The sequence below is a fragment of the Apaloderma vittatum genome, unplaced genomic scaffold (genome assembly GCF_000703405.1).
Source record: "Apaloderma vittatum isolate BGI_N311 unplaced genomic scaffold, ASM70340v1 scaffold7767, whole genome shotgun sequence".
Taxonomy (NCBI): Eukaryota; Metazoa; Chordata; class Aves; order Trogoniformes; family Trogonidae; genus Apaloderma; species Apaloderma vittatum.
In genome coordinates, this window is record NW_009727834.1 from 69,985 (window position 1) to 92,919 (window position 22,935).

The 22,935-nt window shown below is 40.5% G+C and overlaps 1 protein-coding gene across 1 annotated transcript in view; it reads left to right on the plus strand.

The window, feature by feature from the left end:
- The first annotated feature begins 228 nt into the window (after positions 1-228).
- Positions 229-22,935, plus strand: part of ARHGAP28 (Rho GTPase activating protein 28) — a 71,304-nt gene continuing 48,597 nt past the window's right edge. The window contains exon 1 of the mRNA XM_009873833.1: positions 229-395. Within this exon, the coding sequence (XP_009872135.1) occupies positions 265-395 (131 nt within the window). The 5' untranslated portion in view covers positions 229-264. The remainder of the gene's footprint in view (positions 396-22,935) is intronic.

The following is a 22,935-nucleotide window of genomic DNA, read 5'->3' on the forward strand; positions in this document are numbered from 1 at the left end:
GTTTCTAGTTTCCTAGGAACGTAGTAACTTCCCGGTGGGTTGTTTTGTGGGCGGTGTTTTTGAATATATGCTAATTCAGCTTTCCTGACAGGGAGAGGAGCCGTGTCTCAGTTACAGAGCTCTGCTGACAGCAAACGGTGGCGAGAGGCTGCTACGGAGCCAGGCCATGCACTCGAACTGCTGACAGGACCACTCACCCTCCCGTGGGGGCCCCTTGGCAACCCCGGTCACTTTTGTCACCGGGAGCAGGGTCGACATGTGTCAATGACCATGGAGATGAAGGACTCGGGCAGCGTGGTCCTGACAGCCTACCATCCCCACAGCCCAGCCAGGATCCCGGGCATGGAGCAGAGCTTTGTGCAGGACGTCCCCTCCAGCCATTCGCCTACCAGCAGGTAAAGCCTGAGGGATGGGGACCAGTGCCATGGCCGAATGTTTTGCTGGTGTCAGCCGTGGGGTTTGCTCACTGTATGTCAGCCTGAGAGTGTTTCCTGATCGTTTGGCCGCTTCAGGAGTACTTTGCTCTCACACATTTCTTGCCTTCACCGGGGAAGTGATTCAGCCCAGAGGCATGGGTCAGGATTGGGAGGGGGAAAAGCAAGTGCTTCTTTTAAATCTTGTAAGTCAACAGATCAGGCCAGTTTCCTGCCCAAGATACTCAACAAGGCAGTCACCAGGAAAAAAAAGCACGTGAATCAGGCTTCTGCTCAAGTCTATTAGAACTATATTATGGAAAGCGAGAAGGCTAGAGTGACTGAGTCTGGCACTCAGAAAGCTGATTCTGGCTTTCATTTAGAGGATTATTTAATGCCTTCCCTGTTCATCCACCAGGTCAGGACCAGCCCTTGATCTCTGTGAAATTGTGGTTGTTGCTTTGTGCACCCATGTACAGTCAATGGGAGATTGCATCTTTAGTCCGAAGACTTAGTCTAAATAAGAAAATTCCTTCAGGTTGCAGGAAATTAAGCATTGTCTTAATTAATGCAGTCGCATGTATGTTTACCTCCCTGCTCTGCCAGAATGCATGTATTTGCACAGTCCATAAGTAGCAGTTTGGGCAATTTTATTGTTTTAGAATATCTGATCTTCCTCATAAAAGCACATATTTGGGTTTTGCAATTTGCTCCAAAAGAAGTGATATGAAAGTTCATGCTGCACAAAGTTGAAGAAAGTAGAAAATGTTGTTCTGCGGCTTGACTGGAAAAATGAGAACTAAAGTCTAAGGAAACAGTAGGTATCTTTATCCCCAGGAATTTAAGGCTGTGTTTTCTCTTAATAAAAATAATTGTATTTACTTCATATTGTTTATTTATAGCCCGAGAGCTGTTTTGCTTTCAACATCATTATTTAGGTTAGCTGCATCTTCCTGTTCTTTGTGTATTTCCCTGGCTGTCTCATAAAGATAACTCCTTTGTTCTGTTAAACTGTTGTTTGAGAGCAGTAACAAAATACACAATTTCATGTTAGGAGAAGAAACACAGTCTGGGCTTTTAGACGTAGTAAGAATGGCATTCGCTACTCAAAACAGAGAGCAGTGGTTTGGCGTTGGGTTACTGGGGAGCTTGTCATTTCTTCCCCAAGGAAGAATGTTAAACTCAAACTCCCTTTGAATCTGTGAACAATGGAAATGTGGTGTTTGGCTGTTTTTTCTTGTAAGTGTGCTAATTGTTTTAGAATGAAACTTAAGCTCAGGGTGTATGAGGGTTTAAATCACATGTATATCACCTAGGAAAAGCAGAAGTGCAAACTGCAGTTCCTGAAAGAAAAAAAGAGAAAGAGGATCTTGGCATTTTGATGAGGAACATATTTTGGAAGCTCCTGCTATGAGGCAAAGCCATGTGTCTCTCTATCTGTCTATGTGTCCATAAGGTTTTGGTGCTGTCTCCCCTTTCTCGTCCTCAACTTCCTGCAGCTGTCTAACAGCAGTAGCCAAATTCTGCCATATGGGCAGTCAGTGACCATCTGAGTTTCCAAAGCCTGCTCAAGAGAGGGATTTTATTAACCCAGCATGCAGTCCATGCAAATGGTAAAATAGGCTTTGGCTTATCCGTACTTCATCTTCTGAGAACGCTTTCCTGGACTGCACTTCTGTATAGCTTCCTCTGCCGCCATCCTAATGCAAGAAGCTTTACCGTAAACTCTGTCTGATGTTCCTTGATCACTGGAGCAGCCATCGCCACTACGGCACGCTAACTTCTTGACTCTTCAGGAAAATGATCTAAAAAAATATGCAACAAACAGAGGTGGTGTCTATTTTTTATAAATAGGTCAAGGGGGAGTGTCAGGAGGACGGAGCCAGGCTCTTTTCAGCAATGTCCAATGACAGGACAAGGGGCAATGGATACAAGCTGGAACAGAGGAGGTTCCACAAAAATATTAGGAAAAAGTTTTTCACTGTGAGGGTGACAGAGCACTGGCACAGGCTGCCCAGGGAGAGTGTGGAGCGTCCTTCCTTGGAAACATTCAAAACCTGCCTGGACGCGTTCCTGTGTGACCTACTGTAGGTGATCCTGCTCTGGCAGGGGGGGCCTGGACTAGATGATCTTTTGAGGTCCCTTCGAACCCCTAACATTCTGTGATTCTGTGAACACAGAGGCTGACTTTCTTCTGAATTTGGTTAGGTTTATTTAGATGTAGCTCTAATGAAGTCTATACTTCATATATATATATATATGTAAGAACAGGATTAGTCTTGGATATTAGCTCTCGATTTGATAAACTGCTGAACAGTTCTCTCTCAGGTTAGGAACCAAGATCTTTCATTTTCTTTCTTCTCTTGCTTTAGACTTATGTTCCCTTTATATCAGAACAGCTGATATAAAGCCAGGCTTGGATGTGAGTGCCTCCCTGTTATGTTTTCTCCGGCAAACACTTTCACTTTTGGAACTTTCTAAGCAGAGGTTTGTCTCAGAAAGGGGAAGCTAATGCAGCTTCAATCAGCATTAAACTGCTGTGCTTCCCACTATTTAGAAAGACACTGATAGAAAAGAAGGAAAGATTGAAGTAGCCATTGTGACCCTCTGAACAAATGAGGACTCTTAAACAGTTTTACCAATCCAAGTAGATAGCTGAGAAGCCCATGTACTCCAAAGTTTACAATAATAAAGTAACTTAGAGACATGAGACCATATGCATCTACAGCTCTTGAAGGGCCAATCAGGCAGGCATCCTATGTATGTGCAAATAAAACATACTCTGGCAGCATTAGTATCAGCATAAGTATAGCAGCCACAAGGATTTTCATTCATAAGCCCAGTGGGAGGAGACTGTACATACCCTATTATATGTTAGGGGATACTAGCTCGTGGGCTGTAAGGGGAGGGGACAGGAGAAGATGTGGTTTAGCTGCTTTGAATGGGAGACGCATCAGTGTGGAATGGAGGATGGTGAATTCATAGATGGAATGAAAGGGAGAGTGGGATGAAAGTTTGACCACATAGTCATGCCGTCATGAACCTACAAAAGAGAATTATAGCTTCCAAATTTCCTGTGGGATTACATTAATAACAAGGTTACGAAGAGAGACCACAAATTCCAGCCATTCTCCAGAACGAGAGAGTATCAAGGATACTAAATATAGCCATATTTAAATATCTCCTCTTCAGCTATGCATATAATTCATTTCTATCTTTCTCCTTTTGTTGTCTTGCAGACCTACTTACTCTAACAGTTCCACATGTGGTGAGCCTTGAAAATTGCCCTGTTGAGTTTGCTAGATGTCCAAAATTGTCCAGACAAACTTTTCTTTAATTCCATTAATGCAACTAGCAATTTCATTCTCCATGGGGCATTCACGTCCCTTCATTTCGCTTGTTGTCTGCTTTACATCATTGCAATTATTCATAGCACTTATATTACTCACATATTTTTTTACTTATTGGTTTTGAGAACAAGGTGTTAGAAAGATCTCTGTTTTCTTTGCTTGGCAGTTAGATTAACTCTGTGGCATATGCGTATAGTGGGGAAAGTTCCTGTGCTTGTGTCATCCCTCTCACTGTTTTTTCTATCCCACTGTTTTTCTATCCCATTCTATCTATGAGAATTCAGATGTCACAAGTATCAAACATCCCAGAATATTCTGTTATCCCTTTCAATACAGATATAGTTCCAGTGCAAAAGTGAAAGTGTTGATTTACGTTTAGTAATGGTCAAAGTTTCCATCCTCCCTTCAGAGAATAAAGAACTTTGTAGTTGTGCTCAAATACTGCTCCTGGATTTTATAAAGGAAAAGTAGGACTGTGGCCATATGTCTTCCTCACATCTCATTTTTATCCTGCTAGGAGAAGCCAGGAGGAGTTATTCCTGTACTCAGAGGAAACAGGCATGACCTCTGTGCCAAATGGCCAGTGAGCCCTCTAAGGTAATTATGCAATTAGGAGAGTACAAAGCATTCCTAACTAAGTCATGCTCAAGCTTTCCTAGACTCAAATGTGAGAGTTAGTAAGTTTCACTGCCCATTTTTTACTAGCATATCTACCAGCAAAGAACTCATCCTGCACTGCAAATCACAGATATTTCTACTGCAATGAGTAGCTTAACTTAAGGGTGCATGAGATAAGAATCAGAGGAAAGAAAAAGCACATTCATAGGCTTTGTTCTTGCAGAATTGATTTAGAGCAGCTTTTAAAGGGTGTGTCTGTGCTGTTTATATATGGAACAAACAACTTTTTAATCAATACTCATGCAAAGAGCAGCATATATACAACAAAATCTAGGACCTTACTATATAGATAAAGGACAGAGTGGATTTCAGCATCACCGAACAATGCGGTTATGACCCCTTAGTTTCTCTCTGAGCCCAGGGAAAGTCTGGCACTTCCAGTTGTTTCAGGGAAATGCCCTTCCAATCTCTTCATGTTCAAAAAAATCCTTCCTCCTACTGTCAGGAGGTGACTTTCAGACTGGAAAAATTTCTGAGGTTTCTATGTTGCCTTGAATTCCCTGCTGGTAGCTTCCCAGATCCCTGCTCTCTCAATCTAAGACTTGCAGATCTGGGGCCGGTAGTACATTCATTACACTAGGCAAACGTTGCACCAGATCCTTTTGCAGTATTCTTCCTCTCTTGCAAGCCCCAAGATACTATAGAGATATGTCATGTGAGATAAAGTTTCCTGAAAAATGGCTGAGATAAACCTGGAAGAGGAGCCGTTATGCACCAAAATTTGGCTTGTTTTTATCTCAACAGAAGCAGATTTTATGACACTGAAGTAAGATCTGTATGCCCTGAGGCTGGGTGATCTGGCTTTAATTTCTGTCAGCACTGATTGAGCATCTCTCCTGCTCAGTTGTATACAAGTGATGTCAAGAATATCTTACAAGTGATGCAGGATAAACAACCTTAGCTATTTTGGCTATTTATCTCCCTCTACCACAAACTTCCCCAGAAGACAAAAATAAAAAGCTGGCTCCTTTTCCACAGTAAATCTTGAAATGACTTGGGCCTCTTGCATTAACTTCAACTCAAAACCCATGAAATTAAAATTTTAAAATATACTAAAAGCAGTAAAAGAAAACCCCACAAAATAGTAGTCTAGGAAAAGGCCATATTGACACAGACTGGGCCAGAAATACGTTTTGTGGAAAAAACATTTTTGTCATTTCTAGCAGCTTTCTAAAATATTATTTTTAAAGTATATCCCTATAGACGCTAAGAATGACTTTTATTAATAAAACATTTATGGAGAGGATACGTATAAATAAGTCAGACAATAGACACGCTTTTCCTGTAGGTTTTAGAAATACCTACAGAACGTCCTCTGGGAGCCTCACTGAGGAATGCAGTATTTATAGCGAGTTCCTTGTGTTATGGTTGAAACTAGAGTTGGCTTCTCTGGTTTCTTTTTAGTTTGGTGCTCCTGCTGCTCTCCCTGGTACCTCCATATGTAGAGCTGATGGAAAACATCTGGCACTGGCCCTTTGATCATTTTGTTTGGTTGAGCATTTAGCCAGCTGCCCCATTCATTTTTAACTAAGTCAGTCACTTATCTCTGATTACATGAGGGCTGGAGCTGCCCACAAGAAAAATCGTAGGACCTGAGTGCCCTGTGCACCCTACACAGACACCTTCAGATTGCATCTGGCAGACTGACAGCTCTGGCATAACAAACTGTCAGGAATCAAGAACTGTAAAATGTTATTTTTGCACAGGAGATCAAAATAATTCAGTGAAAATGTGTGGAAAATGTGCAGTGGTGGGAACTGCAAGAGGCAACTATATAATACTAGTAAAAGTCCCAGCTAGAGCAGTATCTGAAAAGCATCTGGTTAGCACTGTACAAATATAGAATGACATCCTGAAATAGTGCAGAGTATCCACAGCAAACAATCAAGTTAACACCCTGGATTTTGGCTAACCACAATACTAACAGCCACTTTGCCCACCATGGTGCTTTGCCCCAGCTGGCCAGGCAGCACAGCAGGGTAAGCCTAGCAGGTAACCCATCCTCCTTCAGGGTGAGACCATGCTCTGTGCAGTCTTCAGGTACCACCATGGTGGGTGCATTAAAAGAGCACAGGAGAGAAACCAGGAGGAGTGTCCAGAGTCATGTCCCAAGCTGGTGAATGAAGCCAGGCATCCTAACAAGTGTTTTGGCCCCTTTCCCTGACTCCTTCTTTCTTTCTCAGTTGAAACAGCCACCATTGTGGTCTTCCAAGTTATGCTGTATGTGCCAGGGACTTGGAAGAGAGAGAGACAACAAAGAGAATCCAAGGAGGTGGGAGGGAGAGGGAAACAAAGGAGGGTAGGAGAGGACCACCTTCACAGGTATATGATCTGATTCTTCTCCTTGCATGCAAAAGGAGTTGTAATGAGAAAAGGTATGACCCCCAAAAGATGTTGTGTGGTGAGGCCATTTACAGCTGACCCTCAAGTCCCACCAGACACATGTGGCAATGGGTTTTGGAATGGCATTTAAGTGGTGATTTTGAAGTAAAAAGCTGAAATGGTTTAGAAGACAGGTTGTGTGAAAAAGAGTCTCTATTATAATGAAAAACTATTTTAGCTGGTGTCAGCAGAAGTGCTTGACTTGACATCCATTGTAACTAATGCAAGGGAAAGACCGATGCTCTGTGAGGGATTCCCTCATCTCTGTAATTCATTTTTCCCCTGGCCTGTATCTGTTAACTTTCAAGACACCGATAGAGTCTCTGAGGAGAGTGGAACAAACCCTGGAGCAGGGAGCTTATTCTCAGATTACTCATTTGAAGATGGTCATGTTTTCTTCTTTAGGACACTGTGCAATACTTGGCTACTGTAAGCCTGTGGGATTTTCAGATGTGCAAAATCATCCAGTTTAAGATGGATCTATATGGAATGTTTAGAAAATACTGAATAAAAGAGAGATGGAAGTCTCTGTTACTAAGTGTTGCCATTACTGAATGTCCACCTGAGGACTACACAAGCTGTTTATAACATTTCTTTGAGCAGAAGCTGCTCTGAGCATATAATGAACAAAATAATGACGATAAGTCTTTTTGTAGGGTAGGAGAGCCCTACCAGTTCTGAGAGACAGAGGGGATTGTATACTGAAAACCTATATGAGATGGAGAGGTCCAGTTGGGTTGAAATAATTTCCTTGAAGAAAGACAAGTAAAGAGGCAAGTAGGGGAACTGTGTTTTAAACATTTGTGGGAGAAATCTCAGGACATGAAGTATGAGGTCGCCCTCATAGTTTGCTACTAGAGATGGAAGAAGCTCTAGGACTATAAGTCCTCATAGTTTACTACAACTAATCAGAAAAATACTGCAATGGACAGATCGTGGCAAGGAATAACAGATTTATACAAGGCCTGAATTTGACTCACTGAGTAGTATGTTCCTTGCTAACTACACCCATGCAGACATCAGAGAGTCTGCAATTATCCAGTCTCTGGGTTAGTCTATGCAAACTCTAGGTATAACAATGGAGAGCCTTCTCTCCATCCATTTCTTTTCCTGTGGCTAATAAAAACCCAGAACAAAATATCATTCAAGCTTGTTTTCTGGCCCAGTGATGATCATACCTGGTGGTATTGGTAGGGGGAATATAAAAATGAGAATGTCTGATCCTTTTTAAAAGTAACGTTAGTATGAGAGCAAGAACTAGAACTAGCATACCATCTAACACAACATGCTCTGTCTTTTTTGTGTTCTGGTTTAATCAAAGGTCAATAATACCTGCAGTGAGATATGAGCCTTGCTTATACACATGGACTGAGTTAATGGATGCTTAAGTGTAGTAATGGAGGTTTTATCTCTGGATTTAGTGGAAATGGGATCAAGTCATCAGAACTCAGGTCTTTTTGTCAATGACTTTGCTTACAAGGCATGATCTGATTGTGCTGTCTCTTCTCTCAGCACAGGCTGACTTCCTAATTAATAAGATTCTTGCAGAATAAGACATCAGTAGGAAGTCTTAGATAACTAAAACATAATCGTGACTAGGCCTGTCTTTCTTTTGCAATACTTCTCTCTGTTATTCAAATATTTTTAAAACTGAAGTTTCAAATATTTGTCTGAATCTATAAGAAATTAATATAAAACCTTTCTGTAGTGAGAAGTGAAACATGGAGCAGAGGGGTCTAGGGCCTGCTTTGCAGGCTTGCCTGTCCTTGTCTATTTCTGGGCCAGATGGTGCCCATATCATGTGTGTGCAAGGAAGTGAAAGGAAACAGTGAGCTTATCCTGATGAACAGAGACAAGGGAAGCCTTTGCACCCCGGCTACAGCAGGATTTCACATTGAAAATTCTCACTTTTGGAGACAGGATGGGCAGAAAGAAGCAGGGACAGCTGGCCAAGCACAGAAGAGGGGTCTTTTAAATATGTGGGAGTCTTTAGTCTCCTGTTGCAACAATTTTGTCCGCTTTGTGTAAGGTACTTCTTATATCTTCCACTCAAATGATGCATTTCCCTATAATCCCCAGTGATCTGCTACAATTTTTGATGCTGACTTGCTTGCTTGCTTTCTTCCTTCCTTCTCTCTTTCAATTAGCAAAAGTAATCAAACCACAAGAATTTAACACTGCTGGAAATGTAAGATTTCTAAAAGTATTCATTTATTCTTATATACATGTGTATGTGTGTGTGTGCAAAATGTACAAATCCATAGATGGAGCATGAAGTTTAAGGCTACCCATGTATTATTGGCAAGTCACAGAGTATATGGAAAATGTTAGAGTTATTTAGCCCACAAATCAGATATTAACTCAAATCTTCTTCAAGTGTTTTTCTTCAAGCCATCGGTTGCCTCTGACAAAGAGTGGCAATTAAAAATAAGTGAAAAAAAGGAACATACTATGCCAATTTTTGAAAAGCCTTCTTCAACATACAGGACCTCCATGTTCTGAATTTAGGAAGCACACCACAGATTTCTGGGAGGGACATAGACTCTGCAGCTGTTTTATGTGGTCAAGATGAATTTCATCCTTAATGGACTCCATCTCTTATGCCTTTTTTTAACTACTGAATTTTTTTTTGTAAGATTTGGCTAACCCAGGCCTGAAGTTAAGTATGCCACACTCAGCAACTCACTAAGACCATGCAAACCAAATTAGCTTGCCTCTGAACACAAGTAAATTTGCAGTTTATTATGTTTTGTGCCATGCAACGAGTCACTGTAGTTTTAAGCAATTGCCCATTTGTATGGGAAGTTTACTGTCATAGAATGTCCTTGGAGGCTCATTTTCTCTTTCCACATTCAAACATGGGATATGGTATTCATATGGGTGATGAGGATGTCTATAATTAACACTGTTATTGAGTGTTATTGAGAATTCTTGAAATTTAAGAGTTAACCTTCTACTTATATGGACACTTACTAAAGCAAGAAGGAGGTGTATTCTCTTTTTTGCTTAATTCATGGCCTCTTTTTTTTTTCGCTCAGACACAGGATACTGAAATACATGTACTCTCAGTATTTAAGGGCCAGCTGTGACGCATGTATTTTTGTACTCCTGCTGCAGATCTGTATTACAGGCAAAAAGAAACCAAATAAAGCAAGGAAAAAAATTTTAAAAATTCATCCTTCATAAGATTTAGCAACAATGTCATAAATTCATGGCTTTAGTGAATTTCACTATTATAACACAGGAATTCAGGATATCTTTTTATGGGGGGGGGCACAAGAAAATCCAGCCTCCCTTTACCTGTGTCCAGGAGCTGTGCAGTGATATTAGCAGAGCTTTTTGCCTAAGCCAAGGTGCAGGACTGCGCTACCACAGCTTTAGGGTTTCTGGCCCAGGGGAGCCTGTGTCCAACCCACCGACTCTGCTGTAGGTGGAAACTTGAAGGCTGGAATTCAAAGTGTTTAGAGTAATGCTTCAGGACTGATAAGAAAGAAAAAAAAAAAAGTTGTTTTTTTTTTCTAAACAGGCCACTCCGCTGATTAACAGGCTAAGCCAGGTATGTTCAGGTCTAGATGGGGAAAGTAAATAGATACAAAGTTATACTGTATTTTTCTCAAATATTTTGCAGGCTAGAGGGGAAGCTTTTTCCAATTTACTTGAACCGTAACAAAATATCTCATCCATTTGCGCAAATCAGATTTCTACCAGAGTAAAGCACATGGAAAAAGAGTGGTGCTTCTGATATTCAGTTGGAAAAACTTATTGAAAATGCTATGAAAGTATTCATCTTCTGAATCTGCAGACTCTGGCAGAAGAGTCAAGGGTATAACAGGGATCCAGAACTAGTTCTGATGAATAAATTTTAAAAAGATTGGAAATTTTTATTAAGTTAGATTTTTTTCTCTAATTTAGTTAATTCATGTGAAGAGCAGACTTCCGATTTTTCTTGAGAATAGAGCCTAAAATATTTTTTATTTCTTAAATAACATATAGGCCAGTCAGCATTTCAATATCCATTAGAATCCATTAGAATCCATTAGAATCTCCTTTCTAATTAAATCTCATCAGATGATGATGTTCAGAGGCTGAACTGAGGCATATTCAAACATTGTAAATAAGGTTCATAACCTTTACTCTTCAGCTGTCAGTTCAGCCTTTGGTTTCTGAATCACTTCATAGCGTTTATCCAGGGATTTAATTATGCTGAAAAAGACATTGACCACTGCATAAGTGGACAGAAAAACATCATTCAGCGGTTAGCTGGGTATATCTGCTGAAAGTATGTCTGTAATTCTGTGAAGGAGATGGTGTTGCTAAGAACAGATTGGTTTCTGAGACTGCCTTGAACCCAGCCAGCTGCAGTTAAACCCTCAAAGGCTGACAAAGTGCATTCCTAATTATATCAGTGGAGTGGACAGCTAGATTAAGTTACCTCCTTTGAGACTACTGGTGATGAGTTTCCATCACTCGGTTAGTTTTTATATTTCATCCAAACCGAAGGGGGCCTCAGGCTGTGCAACAACAGAAGTGACGCAAACACTGAAATGATACGCGTCTGTGGGTCTACCCTAAAGCCTGCAAGATAGCCACATCCCATGAATTCACTGGGCATTGCAGCAACAGTAACACTTGACAGGCAATCTTTGAAGACTTCGAATACATTTCAATCTAGTATTGGATTCATCTTTGGAATTAAGTAAAGCGGTTTGCATCAGGTACCAGAAACAGCCAGAAAAATAATAGATAGTGGGGAGAGTTTTTCTGATATCTTTACAGAAAATGTGTATTTATGGCTTTAGCCATCTTCACAGGGCCTGATAACATTCACTGACGTCAATATACTTAGGCAACTGGTATAGCTGAAGATAATAAGCTCAGTATTTATTTTTCGGTGCCTTTCTGTGATCTAAATTTAGCTAAAAACTTAATACTGCTTTTCCATCATTTGTGAAAACCTATAAAATGAGTAATGCCCGATAAAGTGGTTACAGCAGACTGAATTTAGCATCTTTGATAGATCACTTGAAAGTGACGAGTACAGCCCAGGGATAAACAATGAACAGCATGTGCTTATGTATGGTGAAAGGAGTGGCAGATCCTTACAGAAGCTTCCTAATCTTCAGTATCAGTTTTATATTTGATGAAAAGAATCTGCTCACTTTGCAAAACTGCTGCTCTGCATTTTATGTTTAGGACAAGTAAAGGAAAATCCTGTTAGCTTAAACTAACCTTTTTTCTACCATTGGCCTTTCTCACATTTAAACCATGCTACCTAAAGCCAGAGACATGATACAGCCTCTGTACCACCTGGAAAATCCTGTTTAGAATTAGAGTGTGGTGGGCCAATTAGATAAGTCATTTCTGAAGAAAAAACACATTTGTTTTAACTGTTTAACTGTGGAGGTTAAAGAAAGTTGAATATTTGGATTACAAATGTAATTGACACCTCACAACATTTAAGGTCAAATCCAAAACTTGTCTTTGCAGCAGGAGACTTTGGGCTTGATCCTAAACATCTAGATGTCCCTGCAACCAACTCTATATCCTTGATATATGTTGCAGTGCATCTTCTTGGCCATTTATGCTATTCACTCCATTCTCTTATTTAAAAACTCTTAACTTCCCCACAAGGATGAATCAGTTGTTGAATTTCTCTGTAATTACATTTCTATTGAATCTATTTTGTCCATTTATTGGACTTTGGTTAAAAGAAAAACAAAAACAAAAACAAAACCCAACAAACTTAGCCAAAAGCTACTGAACTCCACAGGAAAGATAATTGAGTGTGGCAACTCTGTAATGGTCACTCATGATGGAAAAACTTAGCAAGTTCAATGGAATATTTTTGCTATTAAATTCATCATAGTCACTTTTTTGGATTGCCCTCAGAGAAATACACTTACGAATGGAAATATTTTCACAAGTTAGCACTGGACCCCAAAATCCAAACAAAACAATGAAACAAGAGAGACCTTCCTTCCTATTCTGATTGCATCACTGGAACCACTGCCTAATAGAGGGATTTTGTTTGAAAAAACTTCCTTCTGTGTTTTTTACAGTTGTGTGTCTGCATTCCTGTTCATTTGTATGCTTGATTAGCTGAAATCAAATACAACGATGCAGATCTCCAGTCAGTTATAAAAACTCAAAGAGAGAAATACTAACAGTAAAAAAATATTCTACATTATGACTTTCATGGGAATTGTTGTGCCGAAAGCAAAAGAGCTGATGCAAAATCATGCGTGTGTTTTTCCTTCATTTTATTTTGTCATTATGTAACTGCTCAGAAGTTTGCTCTTTAGCAGACTTCAAATAGTCTTGTGGACAGGTAACAAAGGATGTGTTGTCTGTGTCTCTGCCTCATGCACAGCTATCCTCTGGCTGACAGCGGAAAGAAGTGGCTAGATTTTAAGAAATTCTGTAAGTATCAAGATGCGGGATTTTTTTTTCCTCTATCTGTTATGTTCTCTATGCTTTTGATACTAGTTTTGACTTTTGATTAGTTGGTCTTTTGTGGTTTTACAATGAGTTCTATAGATTTTGAGAATGAGGAAGGTATTTTAAGTCTTTTCAGTTGATGTTGTACCTTCCAGGGATGAATAATTGAATTGTTTCTGATCACAGACATCAATTAAAATTAATAGAAATCTACCATTTTAGGTGCCTAAGCTAAGAGAATTGGTGGAGATTTCTGTCATCCTATCCATATTTGCAGAATGTGTAGCTTATGGAAAGATAAAATAAAACAGTACAACAAACAATTGGAACCCTAACCAAGGAATCCTCCGATCATCAAACAAATCTAAAAGAACGCAAAAGAAAACTCAAAATTTAAGAATAAATTGGTGATTAGTTAAGGAAATAGGAAGTATCTAAAAAAAGGAAAACATGTAAAATTTACTTTTGTGACAAGTATGCTTTCATGGGAATGCTTTTGCTATGCAGATGATAGAGGATTTTTTGCATTTGTCTTGTCATCAAACAAAACTTGATTAGTCAGCCTTTGAAAATGAGACACACTTAACAGCATTGGAAGAGATCTTGCTGAGTAGATACACTCTTCTATTAATAAGCAGTGAAGTGAAGGATAGACCAAAACCACGATGAAAGTAGATGAAAGATCACAATTTTTTTTAGTTGAAGATTATTTTAAATGAACTTCAATTTCAGCATTTAGGTTTGATGTGATGCTTTATTTAAATTACTGATTTAATCATGCAGTCATGCACTTGTTGAAAACTAAGCTGTTGAAAAGTTCCGTAATTGCATTATGTGGAAAAGAAAGTTTGTGACCAGGATATTAAATACCGATTGTTCAAATCAAAACAGTTACTCAGAAGTCTAAACAAGTAACTGAAACACACTGATGTCACTAGGCTTTACAACAAAGAAACTATAAGAAAATACACATTCATACCAGATATGATGGGAAGACTTTCTTGAAAGGTCAAGTCTGTACATTCCTTTGATGCTGCACTTAAAATGCCTAAGGTCAAATTATTTATTACAATGTATTTGAGTTCTGACTATTATCCTATACAAAATGTAAATAGGAAAGTCCTGCTTCCCTGGGAATTATGATAAGAGAGAAGATTCTCGGTTAGCTATGACCTCACACTACAATCCAATGTTTGCCTAACAAAAAATGAAATGAGTTTATTTTGCATGAAGAAACCACACAGATAGTATCTTGAGTGGAAATTCTTAACTTACACACTTCTGCTCTCTCTACTATAGAAAGGTTTTTTTATTTGCTCTGTTTCCAAGCACTTTGAACACCTTTTGACGGATGGGCTGATTTTAACCCTGATGACAAGATAAACGATGAGAGCAATTCTATGGCTTCTTTGAGTTGCTGTAGCCGCCTCATTTTCACTGGACACAAGTTTTATCATAAACTTAGTCGCACTTACCCTGTGTTTCCTGCAGTGTTCTCTATGTCTGATTCACGTTAGTATTTATATTGTGTTTCATGTATAAATATTCTATATAGAATTGTTGAATTGTACTTTTGTCACAGATGGAAACCTGGTGGAGTTGTGTTGGCCAGTTGCTCATGAAGAACAGACTCAGGCAACTTTTAAGCTTGACTGTGGGGGTGCTAGAGGGTGGTCTGGGGTCCTCCTGACCCATCTCCCAGCTCAGATCACTGCTTTAAGGTGTTACAGTGAGGCCAGAAAATCTTCCCTTCCAGTTTTCAGAACTGTAGCTCTGTCTGTGGCCTGTGTATGGACAGAAAGTGTAGGAAAACCAAACAAAATAGCTGCCCACAAACTCCTCTACCTCCTGAAGCTGTGACAGCTGCATCTATGTCAGTATTTTCTAGAGGAAACTTTAGAGGGAGTTCACTAATACAAAGTAACTCAGTTTCAGTTTGTTCCTTGTTGGATCAAAAGTTATTGTCAAATTCCCACCAAAGCCATAGTTACTGTCTGGTAGTCAGCTGTCTCCAAACTACTTTCACTCCCTCCCAGTCTATTAGGACTCAGAAACACAAGCAAGTTCCCACGACTTAACAAGCCATCACTTACACTGTGAAGTCTTGTAACTGTTCAGGGACCTGCACTTAACAAGAGGCAAATAAAAAGTAATTTAACCAGGCTTTTAACTCTTTCATGTCAGAATAACTCTGAATTATGCCATATTTGCTGTGGAGTACACTTTCCCATGATAGTTAGCAGAGCTCAGTTGCCAAACAGGAACTTTTCCAGCAATAACATTATTTGTCTTATTTCTTAAAATGATATGCATCTGAAACTCTTTACACTGGACCAACAGAACTCCATTACGACACCTAGGAAAGAAATTTTCTTGGGTGATATATAGATAGGAAAAAAAAGAGGCATTATCTATAGGCATACCCCTATCCCCACAACCACCTTCTGAGACAGAAGGAAAAACCCCACAGTTTTTTAATCAATGTATCTCAAAAGTTCTGGGCCATGGTAGTCAACTTTCAACATCTTAAATAATAACACAGCATCAGACATCCTCACTAAAATGATTATTGAGTGAGGCTGGATTTATATTGGCCTTTTCACTGGCAAAATCATTCATCAGTGCAGGATCCACAGCACAAATAACTTTGAGAAAGAAAGCTTTCTGAGAACATGTGCTAAGTTCATCTAAAATTTCTCTCCAAGGCCAGGAAAAGATTAATGCAGTCATGAAAGCAAAGGCCTGGTGCCTCTGTCAGCTCCTTTTCCAGTTACTTGAATGCTAAAATGATCACAGAAGTTTCCTCCTCAGTCTCACTGCACAACCCACATGCATGCACAGCTGCAGCACAAGCGCTGGCTGCAGCCTCCACAGGAGAAATACTCCTAACCTGCCTGGCAGCTCGCAAGCTTGCCCTAATTCAGACTCTGAGGCTCGGACTTGAGCCCAGACTACTCTGTCTTGGGAGTCAGCAGTGCCAGCAGCATAGAGGCAGAGGCACGCATCCCACCTTGGCTGCTCATTGTGCCCTCCCTGCAGGAAAGTGGCTTCAGCCAGGGTGGCTTCTAGTTGGGCAGCGCTCAGTTTCAAAAACATTCATGTAAAAGCTGGCATTTGCACAAATCACAGGCCCGAGGAAGTTTTGGAGATAGCTGTAACTGTGCTGGAAAGGAAGCAGTGGAAAGCCAGGAGCTTGTTTAAAAAAACAAAGCAGCAGCTACAGTTTTATTTCCTGCTGCTTTCTGGCAGGTGACCACAGTGGATGCATGAGTGGTGAGCACTACATGGCAGCAGTCTGGCTTCAGTTCAGTTTGAACCTGGTTTACGAGTAGGCAGAGAGCTGTGTCCTATCCCAGCCATCCCACCTGACCTCATGCCCCCCCCCAAAACAAGGCATTGGAATAACCTCTGATGCAGGTACTTATGCTCTCACCATGCGTATTTGGGGAGCTCATCAGAGGACAGATTCAGCACATTCCTTCCTTCAGGAGCTCCAGAATCGTGATTTTTTTTTTCCAAGTAACACTAATTTAAGTTTAAATTAAAAACAAGGAGCTGTTTTCACAGCTCTTGCTTTAACTCCATACCAGTGAAAGGAGATTAAGTGGCAATATCAGTACATTGCCTTCCTCTCCCAGCGTGTATATGGAGAAAAGGCAAAGCAAGAAAGGGGAGAAGAAGAGAGCGAGAGATTAAAATGCAAACCAAAGAGCTTATTAATATGGCAAAGCTAACATAAAGCCATCTGGTTTGTCTGATCCCTATTTGGATCTTGATCCTGCCGGGTGCTTAGGGCTCAGGCTGTTCCCTACAGCACTCTTCAGAGCACATTTAACATTAAGTGCTTTACTGGATTGTGGCCAACATGCTGAGCACCTCAAAGCAATCAGCCCTTGCTTAATGTTTCTAATTTGTAGAAAAAAAAATCCTGTCCAACTCTGAGCCCTGGCACTTCTCACCAAGATTCTTCCCTCTCCACCTCACTCCAGCCCCCATATATTTTATTTTATTATTCTGAATAGTCAGTGACAAGCAGGTTTAGGTCATTGGTTGCCCGCTGTGGAAACTCCAGTACAGACCACTGGCCTCCAAGGAAACTCCAAAGGACAATATTTTAGCCTGAACTGAAGTCCTACCTGGACTTACTCAAAACTCCTTTTGCTCAACCTGTAAAAAAAGAAAAAAATTAGGCTATAGAGCAGAAAGAAGAGTGTGTAATAAATTCTTGAGCATTGTCAGCATATATTCCAAAGGAGCAATGTGCTGTTAAATCAAATCAAAGAAATCCCTAGAAAACCGGGACTCACGGTGTGCCTGACAGCACACACTGCATGAACTATTTCAAGTCGATAACTCCAAATGCGGCTGTCACCGCGATGTGCACCTTCCGTGCACTCAAATTCCATTTCTTTCCAATAACAATGAATCTCTGTGAAGAACTGCTGTAAATTATAATTCCTAAGCAAATTTTCAAATTTTATAGCCAGATCTGTAAGACTATAGTGAAAAAGGGATGACGAAGCAAGCAGAGACACTTTTTGCTGTCATGACAAATCGGCTCAAGGTTTTAGTTTCAGGGTCAGGCTGCATAATTCCCCTATCAGCTTATCATTACTCAATGCTTTACAAATCCTTTAAGTATACACATTGACAGTGGTATGGTCTCTCCTGTGCTCTGTACCCATTTGTGCACCTGTGCATGTATGTGTGTGTGGAGGGTGTGTTAGTCACTTGCAGAGCATTAGCTCTCGTACACAAGTACACAGCATTTTAGTCAAGTGGAAAATCACACTCCCCAAGAACACCACCCCTCACCTGCTCTCTGCTCACTCTCCACTTCCCCCACAACAAAATTTTACCAACATTGCAAACCTCCAACCATCTTCAAATACCTGCTATATTCTCTAAGCAGCCCGCCAGAAAGAAAAACATAAATAAAGAAACTATTTTTTTGTCTCAGTTATAAAATTGGCCTAGGGCCTGAAAAAGACAAATTATAGTCCTGCATCACTGATTAGATTAAGCCTTTGTATGTCTGCACACACTTTCTCACCCTTCGAGGCTAGAAATAATTCTTGACTGGCCCGGAGCACTATGCCTCATCGGACCCAAAACAGCAGCTTTAAAATTGCCATGTAGCTGAATATGGGAAAGGCTCTGACTTTCTGTTGTTATCACTACACTCTTCTTATATCCCTAACTTTATGAGTTTATGTAGTGAGAAAGATGCAATTCCATCTCTAAAATACAGCTATCTCAGAGGTACAAAATGCCATTATCTGCCTGACCTGCAATCAGGGCATGGCCAGCTAGCACAGCTCTCCTCATGGGCAGGGGTGGGCTGCTGTCTCTTGATGGTAAACAGTGTTTTTCAGCATAACTGATACAAAGCGCAGCACTCAGGAGGCTTTTGCTTCTGACTCACACCTCCAGGGCATAATAATAACAATAACAACAACATTCTCGTGGGACACAGAAACAAATGCAATGAGCAGAGGCAGTATAAGCAGCAGACTGAAATTTCATAAGTTCTAAACAGGCCACGAGATACCCTGGAGTTGGGCCAGAATACTAAACACAGCACTGCGGCCCTACCAGGACATGGTCCCACAGGATTTCATGGCAGGTCTCTTGCACCCAAAGCCCCAACGTGGATGCTGATGGGGCACAGGGTAAAAGGGTATCTTCATCAGACAGCCCTTGTTACATCTCCTGTGGGGGTAATATTATCAGATTTCACTGCCATAACCTGCCACTAAGTAAGTTAATAACTCATCTCCTATAAGAAGTAAGTTGCCCTCTCAGATTATATGAATCCACAGAAAATAAGACCCAGGGCCATGTGAAATCCTCCATCAGAGCATCTGAAGAGAGTTGCCTTCAGTTGCGACACTGCAGCTCTGACAATGTTGCCAGGAAAGCCTTTCTGAAACACCATCCCTTATCAAATATCTTGAATTTTCCCTCTCTCTGACCCAGAATTTTCTATTAGTCATCATCAGCATTTTTCTTCTCTCTTGCCAATGCTAAACAAGCTGGCACTGGAGTGTACCAGTTGTTACACAAATGACAGGGAACTAAAGTACCTTAATGGAAGAGAAAATGTTACAAGAGGAAATAACTGTCAGATGACCATCTCCCAGGACCCTGGCATTATCACATGGCTGGTGTCTTTGGGTCCCCCAGCTAGATTTGTGCAAGTGTGAGAAGGACTGAGAAAAGCTGGAAATTGCAGGTGACAGCTGGCGCTGAAGACGTTGTCCTCCCTACATTTCTCTTCAAGAAAACCGTGGGTCTGGGAATATCTTGTCTGGACAAGGCTGTTCAAGGCAGAGATTTCTAAATCTCAGTAAAAGCCTTGACCTCCAAAGCAAGCAGGAACCTCCTGAAGGCATTTGCATTTGAAAAGGATTATGCCTATTTCCCAAGCAGATAGAAGTGCTTCGGGGGTCCTGAGTCTGCACTACTTTTCACCTGCTTTGCACCTACCGCAGTCACTGAGACCTGCAAAGTCTCAGAGTAAGGGCAAAACACCACTTTTAGCAGTGCTAGCCATGGTCATGGCCACACCAGGTGTGCCAGCTGCTGAGTATGGTGGGCTCTAGGTCTCTAACTGAAGCCAAACAAGAGAGATCTGTTGCCTCAGCTGCCGTCACTCTCTTAATCCCATTTCTGGTGATGGTGAAAAATAGCACTGAATTTACTTTTGAAGGAGGGTTCTGCTTTTTTTCTTTATTATCTCACATTAATATTTTCAAGGTTCTCATTTTATTTTTGACATTGAATTTTTGTGATGCTTCACAGTGAAGTGGTTAACTTGAATTCCTTCTTTTAAACTTAGTAATATAAATTTTTTTCCACCTACCCTCTTTTGTGCTGCTTTGTGCAAGACAGACATCTCAAATTCTGCCTGACTGTTCTGCTTTCAAGTCAAATAATTAACAAAATTTTAGACTAACCTAATATTTATGTTATACATGGTAATTAGATATGTCTTTGATTTACATGTGTTTCTGTTTAAAAGAATGAACTTCAGAGATTGGATGTAATTGATTGAACATATTCAGAGCCATGAAAAGCAAAAATTTCTCTTTTCCTTTATCTATTTGCATCCAACAGAATTTTCTGCTTATTTAGTTAGGGATTTTTTTAAAGTCCTTTTACTGGAACATTTAATTATTTACAGTCTCCTTTAAGTAATATTGTTGATTAAATTAGCATTACCTAATGAGTGAAACTAGTAGGATATTTTGTTCAAATTAAATCCTCATCTTTAAGGAGAAGTCAATCGGTCGGCAGACTATTAGAAACTCAGCAGCAACTCACCCCAGTTCTCAAAATAAAGGTTACCAGCCAAATACAAATTTGGCAGATACAGTTACTTTTAAAGTCACATTAATGATGAACATCTGTTGATATAAAAATATCTCTGATACATTACAGTGGTTTAGCTGCAGTTAGTTTAGAAGTGCTTGGTTGACATCTAAGGGAGAAGGGGGAGTAAATATCTTACATTTGGCAATCAGTAAGCCAAAGCTGTTACCCATTGCTTGGCTTTGTATGGATTTTGACAAAGTTCCTCTGGTTTTGCTCAAGCTGCAGTAATCCTTCAGACCTTGACATCATACGTTCTGGATATTCTATAGTCTTTATAATAATCTTTGAATCCTCAGCCCACATCATATATTATGAATATTCTCATTTTGCAGAAGAGAGGCAGGAAATAATTTTGGACTGCAGGAACCCTACCCCTGACATTTCCCTGTATGTTATGGAGCAACGTCAGGGAGAAGTAGCGGAAAGACAAGTTTGGAAAGACAATTTGGGATGAGAAAAAGTAAAATGGGGAAGAGGCGTCCCTGCCCATGACCGGGAGGTTAGACTAGATGATCTCTAAGGTCCCTTCCAGCCTATGCCATTCTGTGATTCTGTGATCATTTAAAAAGATTACATTTAAGGGTCAGAATTTCAGTGCTCTTTAGGGATGATTCAAGCTGTACCTAGAAAAGCGTCTTCAGGGCCACACCTGGTTCGGGGTGTGAGCATGGTCAGGCTGTTGCCGCAGAGGAGCAAAAGCCAGAAACTGTCCCTGGCAAAAGCAGGAAATGGCCACATTACAGACTATCAACTCAGCCTCTTATTTCCAAATGAAAATACATTGAAATTCAGAGATACTAGCAAGCAATTAGTTTCTTCATCTTCTTGCCAGGTGACTAGTAAGGTTTGCTATTCGTATCCACCTTAGTCAGTGACTCTTCCACCAGAGCATCATCATTTTACTCTTGGCCTTCTTGGTCTAGCTTTGAAATCAATGATGGCTCTAAGGGACAGTGGGTGGCTTCCCTAGGGAATTGTACTGTAAATCTTTGGGATTAAGATAGCTAACAGCTTCTTTATGGTAGAGTTTAATGCAAGAAGACAGGTTTTTGTTGGAGGGACCTCATAGGAGAATATTGTCACAAGTCACCAGGTGACTGAAGATGAGAAAGAGCACTTCTCCAGAGAGTCACCTGAGAAAAACCTCTGAGTTTGTAAATCCAGCACAATAAATGTCTCCCCCATCACATGGCTCCATGGACTGTTTCCAGTGGGCATATGGCTTTGGTTTGTGGCTCTCACAATGGGCATTGGAAAACAAGCTCAGGTCCTTCCTGCTAATTTACTAGTGGAGGAGGGGTTTTTTTCCACCAGACAAGTTCATTTGTCGAGGTGACCTTCGCAGCCGACATGAAGCGTCACTACAGATAAAGAATGCTGTCTCAGCATATCTGTGAAGCCCTGCTCACCGGCTGGCTGCCAGCCTCCCGTGAGGCACAAGGGCGTTGCAAAGCAAAACCCTTCCGACGGACACTCTGCTCCGCAGTTTTTGTACGTCAGCACTGCACGTTTTGCAATCCTTCTTTTGTCCTGCTTCATAAACGTTCTTCTCTTGCCTGACTGGTTTTATGTTTAAACGGCATTGGGGTTAAGGATTTTCTTGTGAAAAATCCCTGTTCTCTAAATTAATGGTCTCCTAGGCAGACCTAAACACCAAAATTAAATCTTAATCGATCATGAGTGTAAGTAGGACATTTCACAGATCTCCTGCCAAAGCTCAGATGGAAGAAGAGGATCTTTGGAGATCCCCTAAGAGGAGGTTTAGTGTTACATGGCATTGGAGCAGCTGATGTCAAGTCTGGACTGCTTGGCCATGAATGACTATCTTCTTCTAGATAAGAAGTTGCTTTCAAATACATCACTTATTAAATTTTAGGATATTGCTATTTTTCTACCATAAAAACCAAGCCAGATTTGGAGCATGTGTGCTTAATGTATCCCAGTGTTAACATAAATACCAGCCTGGAGCAGAGCATCTGACTTTTCCTGAAAGCTGGAATAGATCAATGTAGAGAGCCCCTGGAAACAGCAGTCATGTTTCAGAAGAAACCATCACATGACTATGATCATGCCAGTTTAATTTCTGTGGAATAATTAATCCAATGATAATTCTTCCAGTTCCTTCCTTGTAGTTTTATTTTCATGCTTGTCATACGACATCAGTTAGACAAGTTCTTAAAGCTATTCCCCAGCAGTAGTGACCTGTTAAAACAGGAGACTGTATTTAGAAGTGAGACCCAGAAAAAGGAATATTCCCTTGGGGGGGGGGGGGGGGAAAAAAAAATTTTTGGGTTGAT